This window comes from Myotis myotis, unplaced genomic scaffold, assembly GCF_014108235.1.
Source record: "Myotis myotis isolate mMyoMyo1 unplaced genomic scaffold, mMyoMyo1.p scaffold_m19_p_44, whole genome shotgun sequence".
Lineage (NCBI taxonomy): Eukaryota > Metazoa > Chordata > Mammalia > Chiroptera > Vespertilionidae > Myotis > Myotis myotis.
This window is the reverse complement of record NW_023416351.1, coordinates 554,750-576,298: the sequence shown is the minus strand read 5'-3', so window position 1 is coordinate 576,298 and position 21,549 is coordinate 554,750. Positions and strand designations below refer to the sequence as shown.

At 57.7% G+C, this 21,549-nt stretch overlaps 1 protein-coding gene across 1 annotated transcript in view; it reads left to right on the top strand.

The window, feature by feature from the left end:
- CACNA1B (calcium voltage-gated channel subunit alpha1 B) overlaps window positions 1-21,549 on the top strand; it is a 121,929-nt gene that overhangs the window by 49,251 nt on the left and 51,129 nt on the right. The window contains exons 19-20 of the mRNA XM_036306979.1: window positions 16,099-16,896; window positions 17,434-17,651. Of these exons, the coding sequence (XP_036162872.1) occupies window positions 16,099-16,896; window positions 17,434-17,651 (1,016 nt within the window). The remainder of the gene's footprint in view (window positions 1-16,098; window positions 16,897-17,433; window positions 17,652-21,549) is intronic.

Here is a 21,549-nt window from a genome sequence, read left to right as displayed (position 1 = left end):
GAGGTGCTGGGGCCTCACGTCAGGCCACCGAGAAGGAGGTGCGGATGTTCTTCCGCCTCCTCTGCTCCCTCCTGGGGGGCCCATTGGGAACAAGGCGCGGACCTGCCTCCCAGGGTCCGAGCTCACCTGTCACAGCGGCTGGGTGTGGGCAGGCCTGGGTCCCCATGTTCCCTGTGGGCCTGCAGGCTGTCCTGGGAGCAGATCTGGGCTTGGTCCTGGGTGGCAGACCCTCCGCCCCCTCTGTGGACACACAGTGGGTCTGATGTGATGGCTGGCAAGGCCACTGGGCAGCTGAGCGGTGTGAGGCCCTGGCCCCTGGCTCAGAGCTGGTGTCTGTCTGGCCCCTGCCCTCCCCCACGTTCCCTGTTCTCCAGGTGAGTCTGTCAGCTGGATGGGCAGCGCCTGCTCTCCCCAGGGCCATGTCCATGGCCAGCTGCTGGGTGGGTGAGAGCGGGCACAGAGGGGCGCCCCCAGACCCAGTCCACAGCCGTGCATGAGCCTGACCTGGGAGGACTTGCTGCTGAGGGACCATCCGTGTCCGTGTCCCAGAGGCTACCTCGCGCGTGCAGCTGTGCACGGACGGTGCCGAGGGGACGGCTCTGCTGGGTCCCTCGGAAGGACCTGTGTCCCCACAGCTTGGCTGGGGCTGTGAGGGTCTGGCCTCAGGTGATGGGCACTTCAGGCTCCTGGGAGGGAGGAGATGTGAAGGTTGAGGTGATCTGGCTCCCTGTGCTGCCACCTCATCGTCCCTGGGCTCTGAGCACCGCTGCCCACATGCTTGGCACATGTTCCACCCCCACTCGCTCACATTTACCCACACTCACCACTCATTCCCACCCCCACACTCACACACACACACACACACACGCTCACATTTACCCACACTCACCACTCATTCCCACCCCCACACTCACACAACACACACACACACACGCTCACATTTACCCACACTCACCACTCATTCCCACCCCCCACGCTCACACACACACACACACACACGCTCACATTTACCCACACTCACCACTCATTCCCACCCCCATGCTCACACACACACGCACACACACACACACATTTACCCACACTCATCACTCATTCCCACCCCCACACTCACACACACACACACACACACCTCACATTTACCCACACTCATCACTCATTCCCACCCCCACACTCACACACACACGCACACACACGCTCACATTTACCCACACTCACCACTCATTCCCACCCCCACACTCACACACACACACACGCTCACATTTACCCACACTCATCACTCATTCCCACCCCCATGCTCACACACTCACACACACACGCTCACATTACCCACACTCACCACTCATTCCCACCCCCACACTCACACCACACACACACACACACACGCTCACATTTACCCACACTCATCACTCATTCCCACCCCCATGCTCACACACACACACACCACACGCTCACATTTACCCACACTCATCACTCATTCCCACCCCCAGCTCACACACACACACACACACACGCTCACATTTACCCACACTCATCACTCATTCCCACCCCCATGCTCACACACACACAGACACACACGCTCACATTTACCCACACTCACCATCATTCCCACCCGCACACTCACACCACACACAGCACACACAACGCTCACATTTACCCCACACTTCACCACTCATTCCCACCCCCACACTCACACACTCACACACGCTCACATTTACCCACACTCACCACTCATTCCCACCCGCACACACACACACACACACACGCTCACATTTACCCACACTCACCACTCATTCCCACCCCCACGCTCACACACTCACACACGCTCACATTTACCCACACTCACCTACTCATTCCCCACCCCACACTCACACACACACACACACACACACGCTCACATTTACCCACACTCACCACTCTTCCCACCCCCACACTCACACACACACACACACACACGCTCACATTTACCCACACTCATCACTCATTCCCCACCCCACAGCTCACACACACACACACACACACGCTCACATTTACCCACACTCATCACTCATTCCCACCCCCACACTCACACACCACACACACACAGCTCACATTTACCCACACTCACCACTCATTCCCACCCCATGCTCAACACAAACACACACAACACGCTCATTTACCCACCTCACCACTCATTCCCACCCCCACACTCACACACACACACACACACACACGCTCACATTTACCCACACTCACACTCATTCCACCCCACACTCTCACACACACACACACACACACGCTCACATTTACCCACACTCACCACTCATTCCCACCCCACACTCACACACACACGCTCACATTTACCCACACTCACCACTCATTCCCACCCCCCACACTCACACACACACAGACACACACGCTCACATTTACCCACACTCACCACTCATTCCCACCCCACGCTCACACACACACACACACACACGCTCACATTTACCCACACTCACCACTCATTCCCACCCCACACGCTCACACACCACACACACACGCTCCACATTACCCACCACTCACCACTCATTCCCACCCACACGCTCACAACACTCACACACGCTCACATTGACCCACACTCACCACTCATTCCCACCCCCACACTCACACACACACACACACACACGCTCACATTTACCCACACTCACCACTCATTCCCACCCGCACACTCACACACACACACACACACACGCTCACATTTACCACACCACTCACCACTCATGTCCCCCCCCACGCTCACACACACAGACACACACGCTCACATTTACCCACACTCACCACTCATTCCCACCCCCACACTCACCACACACACACACACACACGCTCACAGTTACCCACACTCACCACTCATTCCCACCCCCACACTCACCACACACACAGACACAACACGCTCACATTTACCCACACTCACCACTCATTCCCACCCCCACGCTCACCACACAACGCTACACCACGCTCACATTTACCCACACTCATCACTCATTCCCACCCCCACACTCACACACACACCACACACACACGCTCACATTTACCCACACTCACCACTCATTCCCACCCCCACACTCACACACACACAGACACACACGCTCACATTTACCCACACTCATCACTCATTCCCACCCCCACACTCACACACACACGCACACAACGCTCACATTTACCCACACTCACCACTCATTCCCCACCCCCACACTCACACACACACACACACACACGCTCACATTACCCACACTCATCACTCATTCCCACCCCCACGCGCACACACTCACACACACACACGCGCACATTTACCCACACTCACCACTCATGCCCACCCCCACACTCACACCACACACACACACACACGCTCACATTTACCCACACACTCACCACTCAGTCCCACCCCCATGCTCACACACACACACACACACGCTCACATTTACCCACACTCACCACTCATTCCCACCCCCATGCTCACACACACACACACCACACACGCTCACATTTACCCACACTCACCACTCATTCCCACCCCCACGCTCACACACACACACACACACACACGCTCACATTTACCCACACTCACCACTCATTCCCACCCCCATGCTCACACACACACACACACACACACGCTCACATTTACCCACACTCATCACTCATTCCCCCCCCCGCTCACACACTCACACACGCTCACATTTACCCACACTCACCACTCATTCCCACCCCCACACTCACACACACACGCACACACACGCTCACATTTGACCCACACTCACCCCACTCATTCCCACACCCACACTCACCCACACACACACACTCACACACACACGCACACACATGCTCATTTACCCACACTCACCAACATTCCCACCATCCACCCCCACGCACACACCACTCACACACGCTACATTACCCACCTCACCACTCATGCCCACCCCCCTCCTCACGGCACACACACACACACGCTACCATTTACCCACACTCACCACTCATTCACCCCACCTCCACCTCACACACTCACACACACCGCTCACATGTACCCACACTCACCACTCATTCCCACCCCCCACGCTCACACACTCACACCTCGTCACATTTACCCACACTCACCACTCATTCCCACCCCCATGCTCACACACTCACACACGCTCACATTTACCCACACACACCGCTCACTTCACCCACATCACCACTCATTCCACCCCCCACTCACACACACACCCACACACACACGCTCACATTACCCACCCTCACCACTCATTCCCACCCCCCCACTCACCACACACACGCACTACACACGCTCACATTTACCCACACTCACCACTCATTCCCACCCCCACACTCACACCACACCCGCACACACGCTCACATTTACCCACACTCACCACTCATTCCCACCCCCATACTCACACACACACGCACACACATGCTCATTTACCCCCCACTCATCACTCATTCCCACCCCCATGCTCACACACACACACACACACGCTCACATTTACCCACACTCACCACTCATTCCCACCCCACACTCACACACACGCACACACACGCTCACCATTTACCCACACTCACCACTCATTCCCACCCCCACACTCACACACACACACACACGCGCTCACATTTACCCACACTCACCACTCATTCCCACCCCCACCACTCACACACACACGCACACACGCTCACATTTACCCACACTCACCACTCATTCCCACCCCCACACTCACACCACACACACCACCCCACGCTCACATTTACCCACACTCACCACTCATTCCCCCCCCCACACTCACACACACACCCACACACACGCTCACATTTACCCACACTCACCACTCATTCCCACCCCCGCCCACACACACACACACACGCACACACACGCTCATTTACCCACACTCACCACTCATTCCCACCCCCCCCCACACTCCCACCACACACACACACGCTCACATTTTACCCACACTCACCACCTCATTCCCACCCCCCACACTCACACACACACACACACACACGCTCACATTTACCCACACTCACCACTCATTCCCACCCCCACACTACACACACACACACAACACACGCTCACATTTACCCACACTCACCACTCATTCCCACCCCCACACGCTCACACACTCACACACACACGCTCACATTTACCCACACTCACCACTCATTCCCACCCCCATGCTCACACACACACACACACGCTCACATTTCCCCACACTCACCACTCATTCCCACCCCCACGCTCACACACTCACACACACACTCATCACATTTACCCACTATCACCACTCATTCCCACCCCCACGCGCACACACGCACACACCACAGGCCACATTTACCCACACACCACCACTCATTCCCACCCCCCATGCACACACACATCCCCACACCCGCGCTCCCATTTACCCCACACTCACCACTCATTCCCACCCCCACACTCACACACACAACACACACAACGCTCACAGTGTACCCACACTCACCACTCATTCCACCCCCCCCACCCCACACACTCACACCACACACGCGACATTCCACACGCTACTCACCACTGCAGTCCCACCCCAGGCGCACACACACACACCAACACAACACACACCCACGCACATTGTACCCCACACTCACCACTCAGCCCACCCACACTCAGCAACTACCACACACACCCCCACGAGCACATTGACCCACACTCCACCACGCACGGCCCACCCCCCCACACTCACACACACACACACACACACGCGCCACATTGACCCACAACTCACCACTGCATTCACACCCCCCCACTGCGCACACACGCACTACACCGGCTCCACATTTACCCACACTTCACCACTCATTCCCACCCCATGCTCACACACTCACACCCGCTCACATTTACCCACACTCAGCCTCAGTCCCACCCCCACACCCCACACCACACACCTCACACACTCACGCTACATTTACCCACACTCACCACTCATTCCCACCCCCACTCACACACACTCACACACACGCTCACATTTACCCACACCATCACTCTCATTCCCACCCCCACACACACCACTCACACACGCGCCACATTTACCCACCACTCACCACTCATTCCCACCCCCCACACTCACACACTCAACACGCACATCACACTTCACATTACCCACACGCACCACTCATTCCCACCCCCACACTCACACCACACGCTCACACACAGGCACATTGACCCACCACTCACCACTCATTCCCCACCCACACTCACACACACACGCACACACACGCGCACCAGGGACCATCACGCACACCAGGCCCACCCCCATTGCTCACACTACACACGCACACACACCGCACACACACGCGTCATTGACCCACACTCACCACGTCATGCCCACCCCCACCGCTCACCACACACACACACACGCGCACATTACCCACACGCACCACTCAGGCCACCCCACAGCTCACACACACCGCACACACCCGCACACAATTTACCCACACTCACCACTCATTCCCACCCCCACACACTCACACACACACGCAGCACATTTACCCACACTCACCACTCATTCCCCCCCCCCCACGCACACACACACACACACACACACGCTCACATTTAACCACACTCACCACTCATTCCCACCCCCACACCACCCACACAGACACACACGCTCACATTTACCACACTCACCACTCATTCCCACCCCCACGCTCACACACACACGCACACACACGCGCACATTTACCCACACTCACCACTCATTCCCACCCCACACTCACACACACACAGGACACACACGCTCACATTTTACCCACACTCATCAAACTCATTCCCACCCCCACACTCCCACCACCACACACACACACGCTCACATTTACCCACACTCACCACCTCATTCCCACTCCCCACACTCCCACACACACACACACCCACACACGCTCACATTTACCCACACTCATCATCATTTCCACCCCCATGCTACACACACACACCACACACACACGCCTCACATTTACCCACACTCACCACTCATGTCCCACCCCCACACTCACACACACACACACACACACGCTCACATTTACCCACACTCACCCACCATTCCCACCCGCACACCACACACACACACACACACACACGCTCACATTTACCCCACACTCACCACTCATTCCCACCCCGCACACTCACACACCCACACTCACCACGCTCACATTTACCCACACTCACCACTCATTCCCACCCCCACACTCACACACAGACACACACGCTCACATTTACCCACACTCACCACTCATTCCCACCCCGCACCACACACACACACACACGCTCACATTTACCCACACTCACCACTCATTCCCACCCCCACAGCTCACACCATCACACACGCTCACATTTACCCCACACTCACCACTCATTCCCACCCGCACACTCACACACACACACACACACACACGCTCACATTTACCCACACTCACCACTCATTCCCACCCGCACACTCCACACACACACACTAACACGCTCACATTTACCCACACTCACCCCTCATTCCCCACCCCATACTCACACCACACACGCTCACATTACCCACACGCATCACTCATTCCCACCCCCACACTCACACACACACACACGCTCACATTTACCCACACTCACACACATGCCCACCCCACACTCACACACACTACAATGCTACATTTACCCACAACTCATCACTCATTCCCACCCCCACACTCACACACACACACAACACACACGCTCACATTTACCCACACTCACCACTCATTCCCACCCCCCACACTCACACACACACACACCACACACGCCACATTTACCCACACTCACCACTCATTCCCACCCCCACACTCACACACACACACACACACACGCTCACATTTACCCACACTCACCACTCATCCCACCCGCACACTCACACACACACACACACACACGCTCACATTTACCCACACTCACCACTCATTCCCACCCCCCACACTCACACACTCACACACGCACACATTTACCCACACTCACACTCATTCCCACCCCCACACGCTCACACACACTCACACACGCTCCCATTTACCCACACTCACCACTCATTCCCACCCACACGCTCACACACTCACACACGCTCACATTTACCCACACTCACCACTCATTCCCACCCACACGCTCACACTCACACACACGCACCCACACGCCACATTTACCCACACTCATCCACTCATTCCCACCCCCACACTCACACACACACACACACACACGCTCACATTTACCCACACTCATCACTCATTCCCACCCCCACACTCACACAACTACACACGCTCACATTACCCACACTCACCACTCATTCCCACCCCAAATCACACACCACACACACACACACGCTCACATTTAACCACACTCATCCATATTCCACCCCCACACGCACACACACTCACACACGCTCACATTTACCCACACTCATCCACTCATCCCACCCACACTCACACACACACACTCACACACGCTCACATTTACCCACACTCACCACTCATTCCAACCCCCACACTCACACACACACACACGCTCACATTTTACCCACACTCATCACTCATTCCCACCCCGACCACACTCACACAAAGCACCACACACACGCTCAATTTACCCACACTCACCACTCTATTCCCAACCCCCGACACTCACGATCACACACGCACAACACGCTCACATTTACCCACACTCACACTCATTCCCACCCCCATGCTCACACACACACAGACACACACGCTCACATTTACCCACACTCACCACTCATTCCCACCCCCACACACTCACCACCACACACGCCACCACACACGCTCACATTTACCCACACTCACCACTCATTCCCACCCCCACGCTCACACACACACCACACACACGCTCACATTTACCCACACTCACCACTCATTCCCACCCCCACACTCACACACACACACACACACACACGCTCACATTTACCCCACACTCACCACTCATTCCCACCCCCACACTCACACACACACACACACACACACGCTCACATTTACCCACACTCACCACTCATTCCCACCCCCACACTCACACACACACACACACACCGCTCACATTTACCCCACACTCACCACTCATTCCCACCCCCACACTCACCACACACACACACACACACACGCTCACATTTACCCACACTCACCACTCATTCCCACCCCCACACTCACACACACACACACACACACGCTCACATTTACCCCACACTCACCACTCATTCCCACCCCCACACTCACACACACCACACACAACGCTCACATTTACCCACACTCACCACTCATTCCCACCCCACACTAACACCACACACACACACACACGCTCACATTTTACCCACACTCACCACTCATTCCCACCCCCACACTCACACACACACACACACACGCTCACATTTACCCACACTCACCCACTCATTCCCACCCCCACACTCACACACACACACACACACACACTCTCACATTTACCCACACTCACCACTCATTCCCACCCCCACGCTCACACACTCACACACGCTCACATTTACCCCCACACTCAACCACTCATTCCCACCCCCGCCCCCACGCTCACACACCCACAACACGCTCACCTTTACCCACACTCACCACTCATTCCCACCCCCCAGCTCCCACACTCACACACGCTCACATTACCCACACTCACCACTCATTCCCACCCCCCACGCTCACACAATCACACACGCTCACATTTACCCCACACTCACCCACTCATTCCCACCCCCATGCTCACACACTCACACACGCTCACATTTACCACACTCACCACTCATTCCACCCCCACGCTCACACACTCACACACGCTCACATGTACCCACACTCACCACTCATGCCCACCCCCGCCCCCACGCTCACACACTCACAACGCTCACATTTACCCACACTCACCACTCATTCCCACCCCATGCTCACACACTCACACACGCTCACATTTACCCACACTCACCACTCATTCCCACCCCCACGCTCACACACTCACACACGCTCACATTTACCCACACTCACCACTCATTCCCACCCCCATGCTCACACACTCACACACACACACACGCTCACATTTACCCACACTCATCACTCATTCCCACCCCCCACACTCACACACTCACACACGCTCACATTTACCCACACGCACCACTCATTCCCACCCCCATGCTCACACACTCACACACGCTCACATTTACCCACACTCATCACTCATTCCCACCCCCACACTCACACACTCACACACGCTCACATTTACCCACACTCACCACTCATTCCCACCCCCACACTCACACACACACACACACACACGCTCACATTTACCCACACTCATCACTCATTCCCACCCCCACACTCACACACACACACACACACACGCTCACATTTACCCACACTCACCACTCATTCCCACCCCCGCCCCCACGCTCACACACTCACACACGCTCACATTTACCCACACTCACCACTCATTCCCACCCCCGCCCCCACGCTCACACACTCACACACGCTCACATTTACCCACACTCACCACTCATTCCCACCCCCGCCCCCACGCTCACACACTCACACACGCTCACATTTACCCACACTCACCACTCATTCCCACCCCCACACTCACACACACACACACACACACGCACACATTTACCCACACTCACCACTCATTCCCACCCCCACACTCACACACTCACACACGCTCACATTTACCCACACTCACCACTCATTCCCACCCCCATGCTCACACACACACACACACACGCTCACATTTACCCACACTCACCACTCATTCCCACCCCCATGCTCACACACTCACACACACGCACACATTTACCCACACTCACCACTCATTCCCACCCCCACACTCACACACACACACACACACGCTCACATTTACCCACACTCACCACTCATTCCCACCCCCATGCTCACACACTCACACACACGCACACATTTACCCACACTCACCACTCATTCCCACCCGCACACTCACACACACACACACGCTCACATTTACCCACACTCACCACTCATTCCCACCCGCACACTCACACACACACACACGCTCACATTTACCCACACTCACCACTCATTCCCACCCCCACACTCACACACTCACACACGCTCACATTTACCCACACTCACCACTCATTCCCACCCCCACACTCACACACTCACACACGCTCACATTTACCCACACTCACCACTCATTCCCACCCCCATGCTCACACACTCACACACACACTCACACACACGCTCACATTTACCCACACTCACCACTCATTCCCACCCCCACACTCACACACTCACACACGCTCACATTTACCCACACTCACCACTCATTCCCACCCCCATGCTCACACACTCACACACCACACTCACACACACGCTCACATTTACCCACACTCACCACTCATTCCCACCCCCACACTCACACACTCACACACGCTCACATTTACCCACACTCACCACTCATTCCCACCCCCACACTCACACACTCACACACGCTCACATTTACCCACACTCACCACTCATTCCCACCCCCACACTCACACACTCACACACGCTCACATTTACCCACACTCACCACTCATTCCCACCCCCACACTCACACACTCACACACGCTCACATTTACCCACACTCACCACTCATTCCCACCCCCATGCTCACACACTCACACACACGCACACATTTACCCACACTCACCACTCATTCCCACCCCCATGCTCACACACTCACACACACGCACACATTTACCCACACTCACCACTCATTCCCACCCCCACGCTCACACACTCACACACACGCTCACATTTACCCACACTCACCACTCATTCCCACCCCATGCTCACACACTCACACACGCTCACATTTACCCACACTCACCACTCATTCCCACCCCCATGCTCACACACTCACACACACGCTCACATTTACCCACACTCACCACTCATTCCCACCCCCACACTCACACACACACACACACGCTCACATTTACCCACACTCACCACTCATCCCACCCCCATGCTCACACACTCACACACACACGCACACACACGCTCATTTACCCACACTCACCACTCATTCCCACCCCCATGCTCACACACACACACACACATGCTCACATTTACCCACACTCACCACTCATTCCCACCCCCACACTCACACACTCACACACACGCACACACACGCTCACATTTACCCACACTCACCACTCATTCCCACCCCACACGCTCACACGTTCACATTTATTTCCACATGACTCATTCACACACACACGTTCACATTTATGCCCCCCATACCACTTTCACGCCCTCATGCTCTCACATCCACTCACATATTCATTCACAAACTTACACACGAGGTCACGCTGATTTGCACACTTGCTTGCACACACACCTGTGTGTACCCAGGGCCTGGCGGCAGGTGATTGCTGTAAGCTCCTCACACACACACACACACACACACACACACACACACGTCTGTGGAATCGGCTTCAGGAGGGAGGAGCCCTGGGCCTCCTGGGGAGCCACCCTGCAGGGCGACGGGGGAAGGAGATGTTGGTTTTCCTATTGGCTTGGGGAAGCTTCCAGAAAGGCACTCGGAAATGGCTGGAGTCACACCCAAGGGCAGGGGCTGGGATGGAGCTGTTTGCCCTGGAAGGGAAGGGTCAGGGTGACTTAGAGCTGGGCTGAGGGCCTGGGGGTGGGGTGCCTGGACGGCGGGCACAGGGCCCGGAGACACCGTAGTCAGGCCTATGACCACCACTCTGCTCTCTCTGAAGGCAGGTGCACCAGCCCTGCCAGCGGCCACAGCTGGAGGGGAGACTGCTCTTACAGGGCAGGGGTGCCAGGGGCGGGGGTGCCAGACGGCCCCCGGGGGAAGGCTTCTCATGGTCCAGCCACCACGGGCTTGCACTGGAGCTTCGCGGATCTGCCGGATGCTCTCTCTCAACTTCTCTTTTACCCCAAGGTCGCGGTGACCTCTGACGGAAGTGTGCCTGGCCTCCTGCCTGGATGCGCACCGCAGCCTGCTGACCGATGCGTGTGTCCGTGTCTTAGGCGCTCTGGCCCCTCACCTTGTTCTGTTCTGTCTCTTGCATGTGCAGTTTTGTAAGGCACACGCGGGGTGCTGTGTCTCGCAGCTCATCTGTCTCCAGCGTGAACTCGTGAGTCGCTCTGCCACGGCCCTACCCGGCTTCATGATAACCACACGCCAATGCCTGCCCCCCAACTCTGCTCCCCTTGGTCATCTGCTTTGGGGGCAGCTCCACAGCCGCCTGCAGCCTAGCGGGCAGTGGGCACGCTTCCTGATGCCCCATCCCGCCCCTCCTCCGCCCTCCTGGTGTCTGTCCTCTTGTCTGCTGCCTGTGTGCCGTCACTCAGGGTCTGGGTCTCCTTGTCCCACGAGGTCGAGTTCCGTCAGTGCTCACGGGGACACTCGTGGGTCCTCCCACATCCTTGTAGCAAGAGCGGGGCTGCCTCCAGCTGTGAGGCTCACCTGGGACCGACCGGAGCCGAGGGAGAGCCATGGAGACCAGGCGGTGGGCTGAGGGTCACCCCGGGGCCTCCTCCTTAGGGTGGGGTCAGGCCATGCAGTGAGGGGTCTGGAGTTGCCAGTTCAGTCACGCCACCTGCACAGAGGCGGCCAGGTGCCTCCTCTGCCTCCGGCGGTGGGAACTGCTGCGGGCCTTGAACCCTGCTCCCTGCCCAGCCAGCACCGCTGGGCTGTCTCCCACAAGCACGCAGGCTGCAGGCTGCTGTCCCGCGGGTAGGAGAGCGGGTCCCGCTGGCTGGCTCGCAGTGGAGAGCAGTGAGGGGACGGGTGCAGGTGGCACACCGGGGCCGCTGCGCACTCCCAGCCCAGAAACTGCAAAGCAGGGTCCCCAGCACAGAGGCCCGCACAGCGTCTGGGGCGGGCTGTGCCTGCAAGCCCACCAGGACATTGGGGAGCAGCTCCTCCGTGTGACCCCTAAAGAGCCCTTTCCCGGCAGGACTTGGCCGGGGCTGGACTCTAGCACACGGGCCTGCAGGTCAGAGGGCAGCCGGCCCTGCTTTCCCGTTCCTGCGTGGCCTGTGAACTCAGGCAGGATGCAGAGGGGGGCAGCATGGGTGCGGGGTGCAGCTGCTGACAGGCGCTAGAGGGAGGAGAGGCCGCACACAGACTCCTGAGAGGAGGGCGGTGGCGTGGCTGCAGGTGGCACCGCAGACAATGGGTGGCCTGGAGCCAGAGGCAGAGACGGCGGGAACAGGGCCAGCAGAGCAGGGCCAGCTCCCCAGGTAGCTGTGAGGGGGGCCGGCGCCCCCTGGTGTCTTAGAATCAGCCCAGTCAGTCCATCTCAAGCTGGATCCTGGGGGACAGGCCGCAGAAGTGGGGGGCACAGCCAGTCCCACCTGCCAGAAGGCACGGCCCCACCTCATTGTCTGTCTGTGCTCTGTGCGCAGAGAACTGGACCTCAGGACCAGGGCGGCGTCTGAGCGGCCGCCACCCTGCGACCAATGGCTTAGCCTCCAGGCCCATCTCAGGGTACCGGACGACCAGGGGCCTGAGGCACGCCCCGCATGGTGGCCCTCCATCACACGGGTCTGCATTTTTCAGAATCCCCGAGCTCTGTGTGGCGGGCGGGTGGCGGGGGGGCAGGTCCCGTGTGGCTCAAGGTTGGAGCTAAAGAAAGAGAAGGTGGGCTTGTCGCAAGGTGACCAGGGGCAGGGCAGCCTGGCTTCCCAGGTCAGAGGGCAGGTCAGGTGGGGCGGCAGGTGAAGGGTACGTCCACAGGTGGCCAGAGAGGTCAGCACTTACCCCACATTGCGCCGCCTCCCCCGTCAGGCCCCGGTGAGGGCAGGCACTGTGCTCTCCGCCCGGAAATGGTCCCGCACGCACGCTCGGGGCCTGGTCTCGGCCTTCATTCCGGACAGCCACCACCTCTCTACAGTCCCCGTGGGGCCAGTGCCCAGGGCCCCGAGCTTGTGGTGGGCTGGCCAGGGCCCCTCAGGCTGTGGCCCTAGGTGTGGTCAGCGTGATTGGGGTTGGGCCAAGGCCCCCCATTTTCTCTAGATCCCCTTTCCTCTTGATCCTCGCGTGTGTCCCATCCTGGCTCCGTCCGTGACCTGCTGTGGGGCCCTGTGGGTTGTGCCCTCTGGCTGGGTCCTCACCGGAGTGGGATAGCCTGGCCCGAGGTAGTTGGGAGGGAGCCGAGGGCGCACCAGAGCCCAGAGCACAGCGTGGCTGCTGATGGGCACACACACGCCCAGTCCCATCGGCCTCAGGCTGCGGGGGCCACCACCACGGTGGCCGGGCCACCTCAGGGCAGGAGGGGCGAGACTGAGCTCAGAGGCCATGTGGGCTGGGCCGTCTTTGGGGGGGCGGGGGGGCGGGGGGGGGCGGGGGAAAAGGTGCGGGTTTACTCAGCAAAGAGCGGCCTGCAGAGGCCGCCTGTGCCCGGGGCAGCGGAGCCCCAGCCGTGACCGAGGCGGTGGAGCTCAGGCCTTTGGTAGCCTGTCCAGCGAGGGCTGAGCTGGGCCCACAGGCCGCTCTGGCCCGTCCCGGGGAGGGCGCTCTGCGTGGAGCCAGGAGGGGGCAGGGCGTTGGTGGCCATGCAGGCAGTGCCTCCCGGGAGCAGCCGGTGGGTCTTGAGCTGAGCAGCAGGCGTCCTGAGCGGGCCACCTGCCCGTCCTGGCCCCCCTCAGCATCTCCTGGAATGGAGGGGAGGTGCCGCCCCCGCCACCTGGATGCAGCCCCGCCATCTGGCCTGGCCAGCGGCCCACCTCATGCCAGTGCCCGTCATTCCCACTGCCCTCACCTCGTGGTCTCAGGCCGATGCCCACCTGCTCAGGAGTGGCCTGAGCCCTCCCCCCAGGCTGGTGCACCCACAGTCTGTGGGTCGGGGCCACTGGGTGAATCCTCTGACCCTGGGACCCCCACCTGCCCTCCCGCACTGACCGCCAGGGCTCCTCAGGGCTCCTGCGCCCTCGCCCTCCCGCTCCCCGCACCCACTCCGCCATCCTCCATCGCTGTGTCATCTGTGGCTTCCCCTGCCGGCGGACAAGTGGGGGGGTGCAAGGGTGCTCACCGCCCTCTCCCCGCAGGCAGCAGAACGCCAAGGCGCGCTCGGTGTGGGAGCAGCGGACCAGCCAGCTGCGCCTGCAGAACCTTCGCGCCAGCTGCGAGGCGCTGTACAGTGAGATGGGCCCCGAGGAGCGGCTGCGCTTCGCCACCGTGCGCCACCTGCACCCCGACATGAAGACGCACCTGGACCGGCCGCTCGTGGTGGAGCCGGGCCGCGAGGGCACGCGGGGGCCCGCGGGGGGCAAGGTGCGGCCCGAGGGCGTGGAGGCTGCCGAGGGCGCGGAGGCTGCTGAGGGCGCGGACCCGCCCCGCAGGCATCACCGGCACCGCGACAAGGACAAGGCCCCCGGGCAGGCGGGGGAGCAGGACCGGGCGGACGCCCCGAAGGCTGAGAGCGGGGAGCCTGCTGCCCCAGAGGAGCGGGCACGGCCGCTCCGCAGCCGCAGCAAGGAGACCGCGGGGACCCGGGAGGCCCGGAGCGAGCGCGGCCGCGGCCCGGGGCCCGAAGGCGGCCGGCGGCACCACCGGCGTGGCTCCCCAGAGGAGGCGGCCGAGCGGGAACCCCGGCGCCACCGCACGCACCGCCACGGGGACCAGGGCAAGGACGGCGCCGCGCACGGAGCCAGGGGCGAGCGGCGAGCCCGGCACCGTGGCCCCCGGGTCGGCCCCCGGGAGGCGGAGAGCAGCGAGGAGCCAGCGCGGAGGCACCGCCCTCGGCACAAGGCACCGCCCGCACCCGAGGAGGCTGTGGAGAAGGAGGGCGAGGCGGAGGACAAGGACAAGGACAAGGACAAGGAGCCGCGGGACCTCCAGCCCCAGTGAGTGAGGCGCGTGGGGGCCACTCGGCCGCCCCTGGCCACGCCCCCTCTGGCGGTGCCGACCCTGCCTGTGGGGGTGACGGGGAGGGCACCTCTGCGAATGGCAGGCGTGGTTTTAAGGCTCCGGGAGGAAGAGAGGCTTAGGTGATGGCGGACCTTTTGAGCTCGGCGTGTCAGCATTTTGAAAACCCTAACTTAACTCTGGTGCCGTGTCACATAGAGAAATTTTTTTTATATTTGCAACCATAGTAAAACAAAGACTTCTATTTTTGATATTTATTTTATATATTTAAATGCCATTTAACAAAGAAAAATCAACCAAAAAAATGAGTTCGCGTGTCACCTCTGACCCGCGTGCCATAGGTTCGCCCTCACTGGCCTGGGGGAGGCGGCTGGGGCTGGTTTGGGACACGCTGACGCCACAGCCCCAGGGAGGCGCGGACTGGGGAGCCCTGTGTAGTGCAGACCCTCCTGCCCGGGCCCTTTGACCCCGCCTGCCTCCCTCCTTTCCAACCGCTGCTGGGCCTGGGGTTGCAGGGAGCCACACTGTGGCCTGGAGGCCGGCGCCGCGACGGGTGTGGGCCTGGTGCGCGCCCTGCCCAGCACCTGCGTGCAGAAGGCGGAGGAGCAGCCGGAGGATGCGGACAACCAGCGGAACGTCACTCGGATGGGCACGCAGCCCTCTGAGCCCAGTGCCGCTGTGCACGTCCCAGTGGCGCCGCCTGGCCCACCTGGGGAGACCACGGCTGTGCCCAGTGAGTATCTCCTGAACCAGCAGGGCAGGCCCACCTTTGCAGGCCCCACTGCATCCCCCGCTCTCTGCACATGCAGCGGCCTGGGGACAGAGCTGCCTCTGTGGCCACCCAGGAGAGAAGGCCGTTGCTGGCCGCACCAGTGCCCCGACACCCTTTGCTCCTGGGGCCGCAGGCGAGCACTGCTCGTGTCGTCTGTCTGTCACTTAGGCTCTGTCCTCCTGCCTCCAAAAACATCTGCAAGTTCCCAGCCAAATCACTAGGGTGCTGGGGACACAGCAGGGGGCACCAGGGCTGCCCTGTGGGGCTGCCGTCCCGGGAGGACAGACCACGCAGGAGCAGCTAAGGACCAGGCCACAGACACCCGGCCGAGAACTTGCGGGTGCGGAGGGGAGGTGCTGGGTCGGTCCCCACGCCCTGCTGTCCCTGCTGAGCTGCCACCCCCTTCCCCCCTCGCTCATGTCCGCGAGGCCCACACTGAGCAGCAGCACCCACTGTGCAGGCGCTGGGGCTCCGGTGCACACGTCGCTGCTCGGGGCAGGGAGGGACGAGCTGCTGAGGACAGGCCCTCCCGCTGTGCAGGGTGCATGCCGTTGTGTGGGCACCGAGGGTAGAGAACACGTTCCCGGCACAAGGGGAGGCCACAGGAGCGGAGTGGATGTGGATGCCAATGACGCGGACCGGGTGCTGCCACACGCCTGCCTGTGTTTGCACGTGTCCACACACAGACACATGCCTGCACCCACCCCGCTCAGGTGCCCTCACCTGGGCCTGTGGGCCAGGGTGCCCTCCTGGGGAGAACAGGGAGGGCCCTGGCTCTGGCTGCCTGGCCTCCTCTTCCTCTTCCTGTTTCACCTGGAGGCAGGGGGCTAGTGACTCGTCTTCCCAGACTCCCAGCAGCCAGCCCTGCTCTGCTCCCTGCATCAGCTGAGGACGAGCCCACGGCCCACCTGGCTTTTGTTCACGGGTGTCCAGGTGTGGCCCCGCCTCCCCAGCCCTGGCAGCCCTGGTCATTTCACTGCCCCACAGTCTGACCTTTTCCAGGATGTGACATGGCTGTAGTCACACGTGTGTAGCCGTGTCAGTCCGGCTTCTCTCACTCAGTCCCATGCGTGTAAGGTTCCTATGTGTCTCGATATTCATTTCTCTCAGCCCGAGTAATAGTCCGCTGTCTGGATGGACCACAGTTTTTTATCCATTTACCTACCTCCTGGAGAGCATCTCCGTTGCTTCCACATTTTGACAGTTATGAGTAAAGCTGCTGTCATACACGTGCAGATTTGTGTGTGAGCATAGGGTCTGAACTCCTTTGGGTAAATGCCCAGGAGCGCGATGGCTGGGTCATATGGCGAGAACATGTTTAATTTTGTAAGACAAGGCCAAACTAGCTACACACTTAGCATTCCCACCAGCAGGGAGCGAGGCGCCAGCGTGGGGTGTGGTCAGCGTCCATCCGGCCTCTGGTGGGTGCGGTGGAGTCGGATGGTGTGACCTTGCATCTCCGGTGGCATCCGCTGCGGGCAGCTTCCGCTTTGCCTATTTGCCGTCAGTGTATCTTCATTGGTGGGTGTCTTTTAAGGTTTTTGACCCATATTTTAATCAGGTGGTTTGCTTTCATATTGTTGAGTTTTAAGATTCTTTGTACATTTTGGATAACAGTCTTTTATCAGATGAGCCGTTGGAAACATGTCCTCCCAGTCTGTGGCTTGTCTTCTCATTCTCTTGGCGTTGTCTCTTGCAGACAGAAGTTGTTCATTTAAAAGAAGCCCTGCTTGCTCATGATTTCTTCGTGGGTCACGTGTTCAGTGCTCTGTCTAAAAAGGACCCCCAGGCCCAAGGTCAGCTAGGTTTTCTCCTAGGAGCTGTAGGGCTTTGCATCTCACAGGTAGGCCTACGAGCCACTTTCACTGAATGCTTGTGGAGAGTGTGAAGTCTGTGTCTAGATTCATACTTTTGCACGTGATGTCCAGTTGCTGCAGCGCCATTTGTTGAAGAGCCTCTTTGCTCTGTTGTGTGGCCGTGGCTCCTTTGTCCGAGACCAGGCGGGGCAGCCGTGGGTCTGTTTCCGGCTCCTGTGCATCGCTGTTTGCGTGTCCTCTCGCCAGTGCCATTCCGTCTTGATCGCTGTAGTTTTGTGAGTCTCCAAGTTGGGCAGCATCCGTCCTCTTAACTTCTTTCTTCAGTGTTGAATTGTTGCCTCCTCTGAGTCTTTCGCCTCCGTATAAACTTTAGAATCCGTTTGTCAATATCCATGGAATTATTTCCTGGGATTTTGATTGTGGCTGCATTAGATCTACAGACCAAGTTGGGAAGAACTGTCATCCTGACAGTATTGAGTCTCCCTGCCTCGGAATGTCTCTGCATTCATTTAGGTCTTCGATTTCTATCCATCAGAATTTTGTATTTTTCCTCATAGAGGTCTCTTACGTATTTTCTTAGTTTTATATCTAAATGTTTCATTTGCGGGGTGCGAATGCAAATGGTATTGTGTCCAACACTCTAACCACTGAGCCATGCCAGAGAGTGCTGGTTCTTTTCTGAAAGAATCTGTGTTTTCCCTCTTTTTTCTTCGCTGGCCTAACTAGAGGCTTGCCGATTTTACTGATCTTCTTAAAGAACCAACTTTTGGTTTTGTCAATGATCTCTATTGAATCCCTCTCTTAAATTTTATTAATTTCTGCTCTAATTCTTATTTCTTTCTGTTGCTCACTTGGGATTTGCTTTTCTTTTCTTTTTCTGATTTCCTAAGGTGGGAGCTTCGAGTATTGATTTTAGATCTTTCTTTTCTAATGTGTGCTCTCAAAGCTACACATTTCCCTCGTCGCGTTGCCTGACAAAGTTGGATAAGTTGTGTTTTCAGTTTTATTTAGTTAAAAATACTTAAAAATTTCTCTTGAGATTGCTTCTCTGGCCCATGTGTTATTAGGAATGCGTACTGCGGGACTTCTCCAGTTGTCTTCCTATCACTGATTTCGAGTTTTAGGAGTCAGCACGTTTGCCCACTTTTTTAATTGGCTTGTTTTTAAGTTGAGTTTTAAGATTTATTTGTACATTTTGGATACAAGTCCTTTATTAGGTATGTGGTTTGCAAATGTTATCTTCCAGTTTGTGGCTGGTCTTTTCATTCTCTTAATTTCTGGTGTTTTTATGTTCACTGATGGGAGGGATGCTGCTCTCTGCTGTTACTTCTGCCAGAAGCTGAAATCTAGGCTAATGGCCTTTATATGTTCATTTCGTGTCCTATTACTTTTTTGGATTCTCAAATTGTTGACCAGTTTTAGCATCGGTTCTGTAAGTATCGAAACTCCTGCAGATGTAGCCCTTTCTAACCATTCCTCTCCCGAGTTACGCCTCTTGTCACTTCCTTTGCCTGATTGCTGTGGCCAGCACAGGGTCAGAGAGCAACGGCGCTCATGGGCCCCTGCCTGGTGTTTGCCTACACCAGGTAACGTGGGCTCTAGGTTTGAGAGGTGTGTGTGTGTGTGTGTAAAATCATGTCACAGGATCCATCAGTTCCTTTTCCATTAAGTATATTGATCTGTAGATGTTAAATTTCCTGAAGGCCTTTCATCGTCCCTAGAGATCACCCACAAAACCTGGGGGTTCATAGTATGACTTTTCTGATATTGAACTGTCTTTGCGATCTTAAACCCCACATGGTTATCATATCTATTTTATCATGTGGTGCTGGGTTCTGTTTATCAATGCGTTATGTAGGATTTGAGGGTTGATACTTTAAAGTGAGATGAGTTCTGTAGCTTCCTTGTCTTACGTTTGAGTGTTAATATGTGTAGATATTAATGCTCAGTAGTTATCTGCGTATCACCACAAATCCGTTTCTGAAAATCAAATATTGTAATGCAAGTTCTGTCATCTATTTAATTTTTTTTAATATATTTTA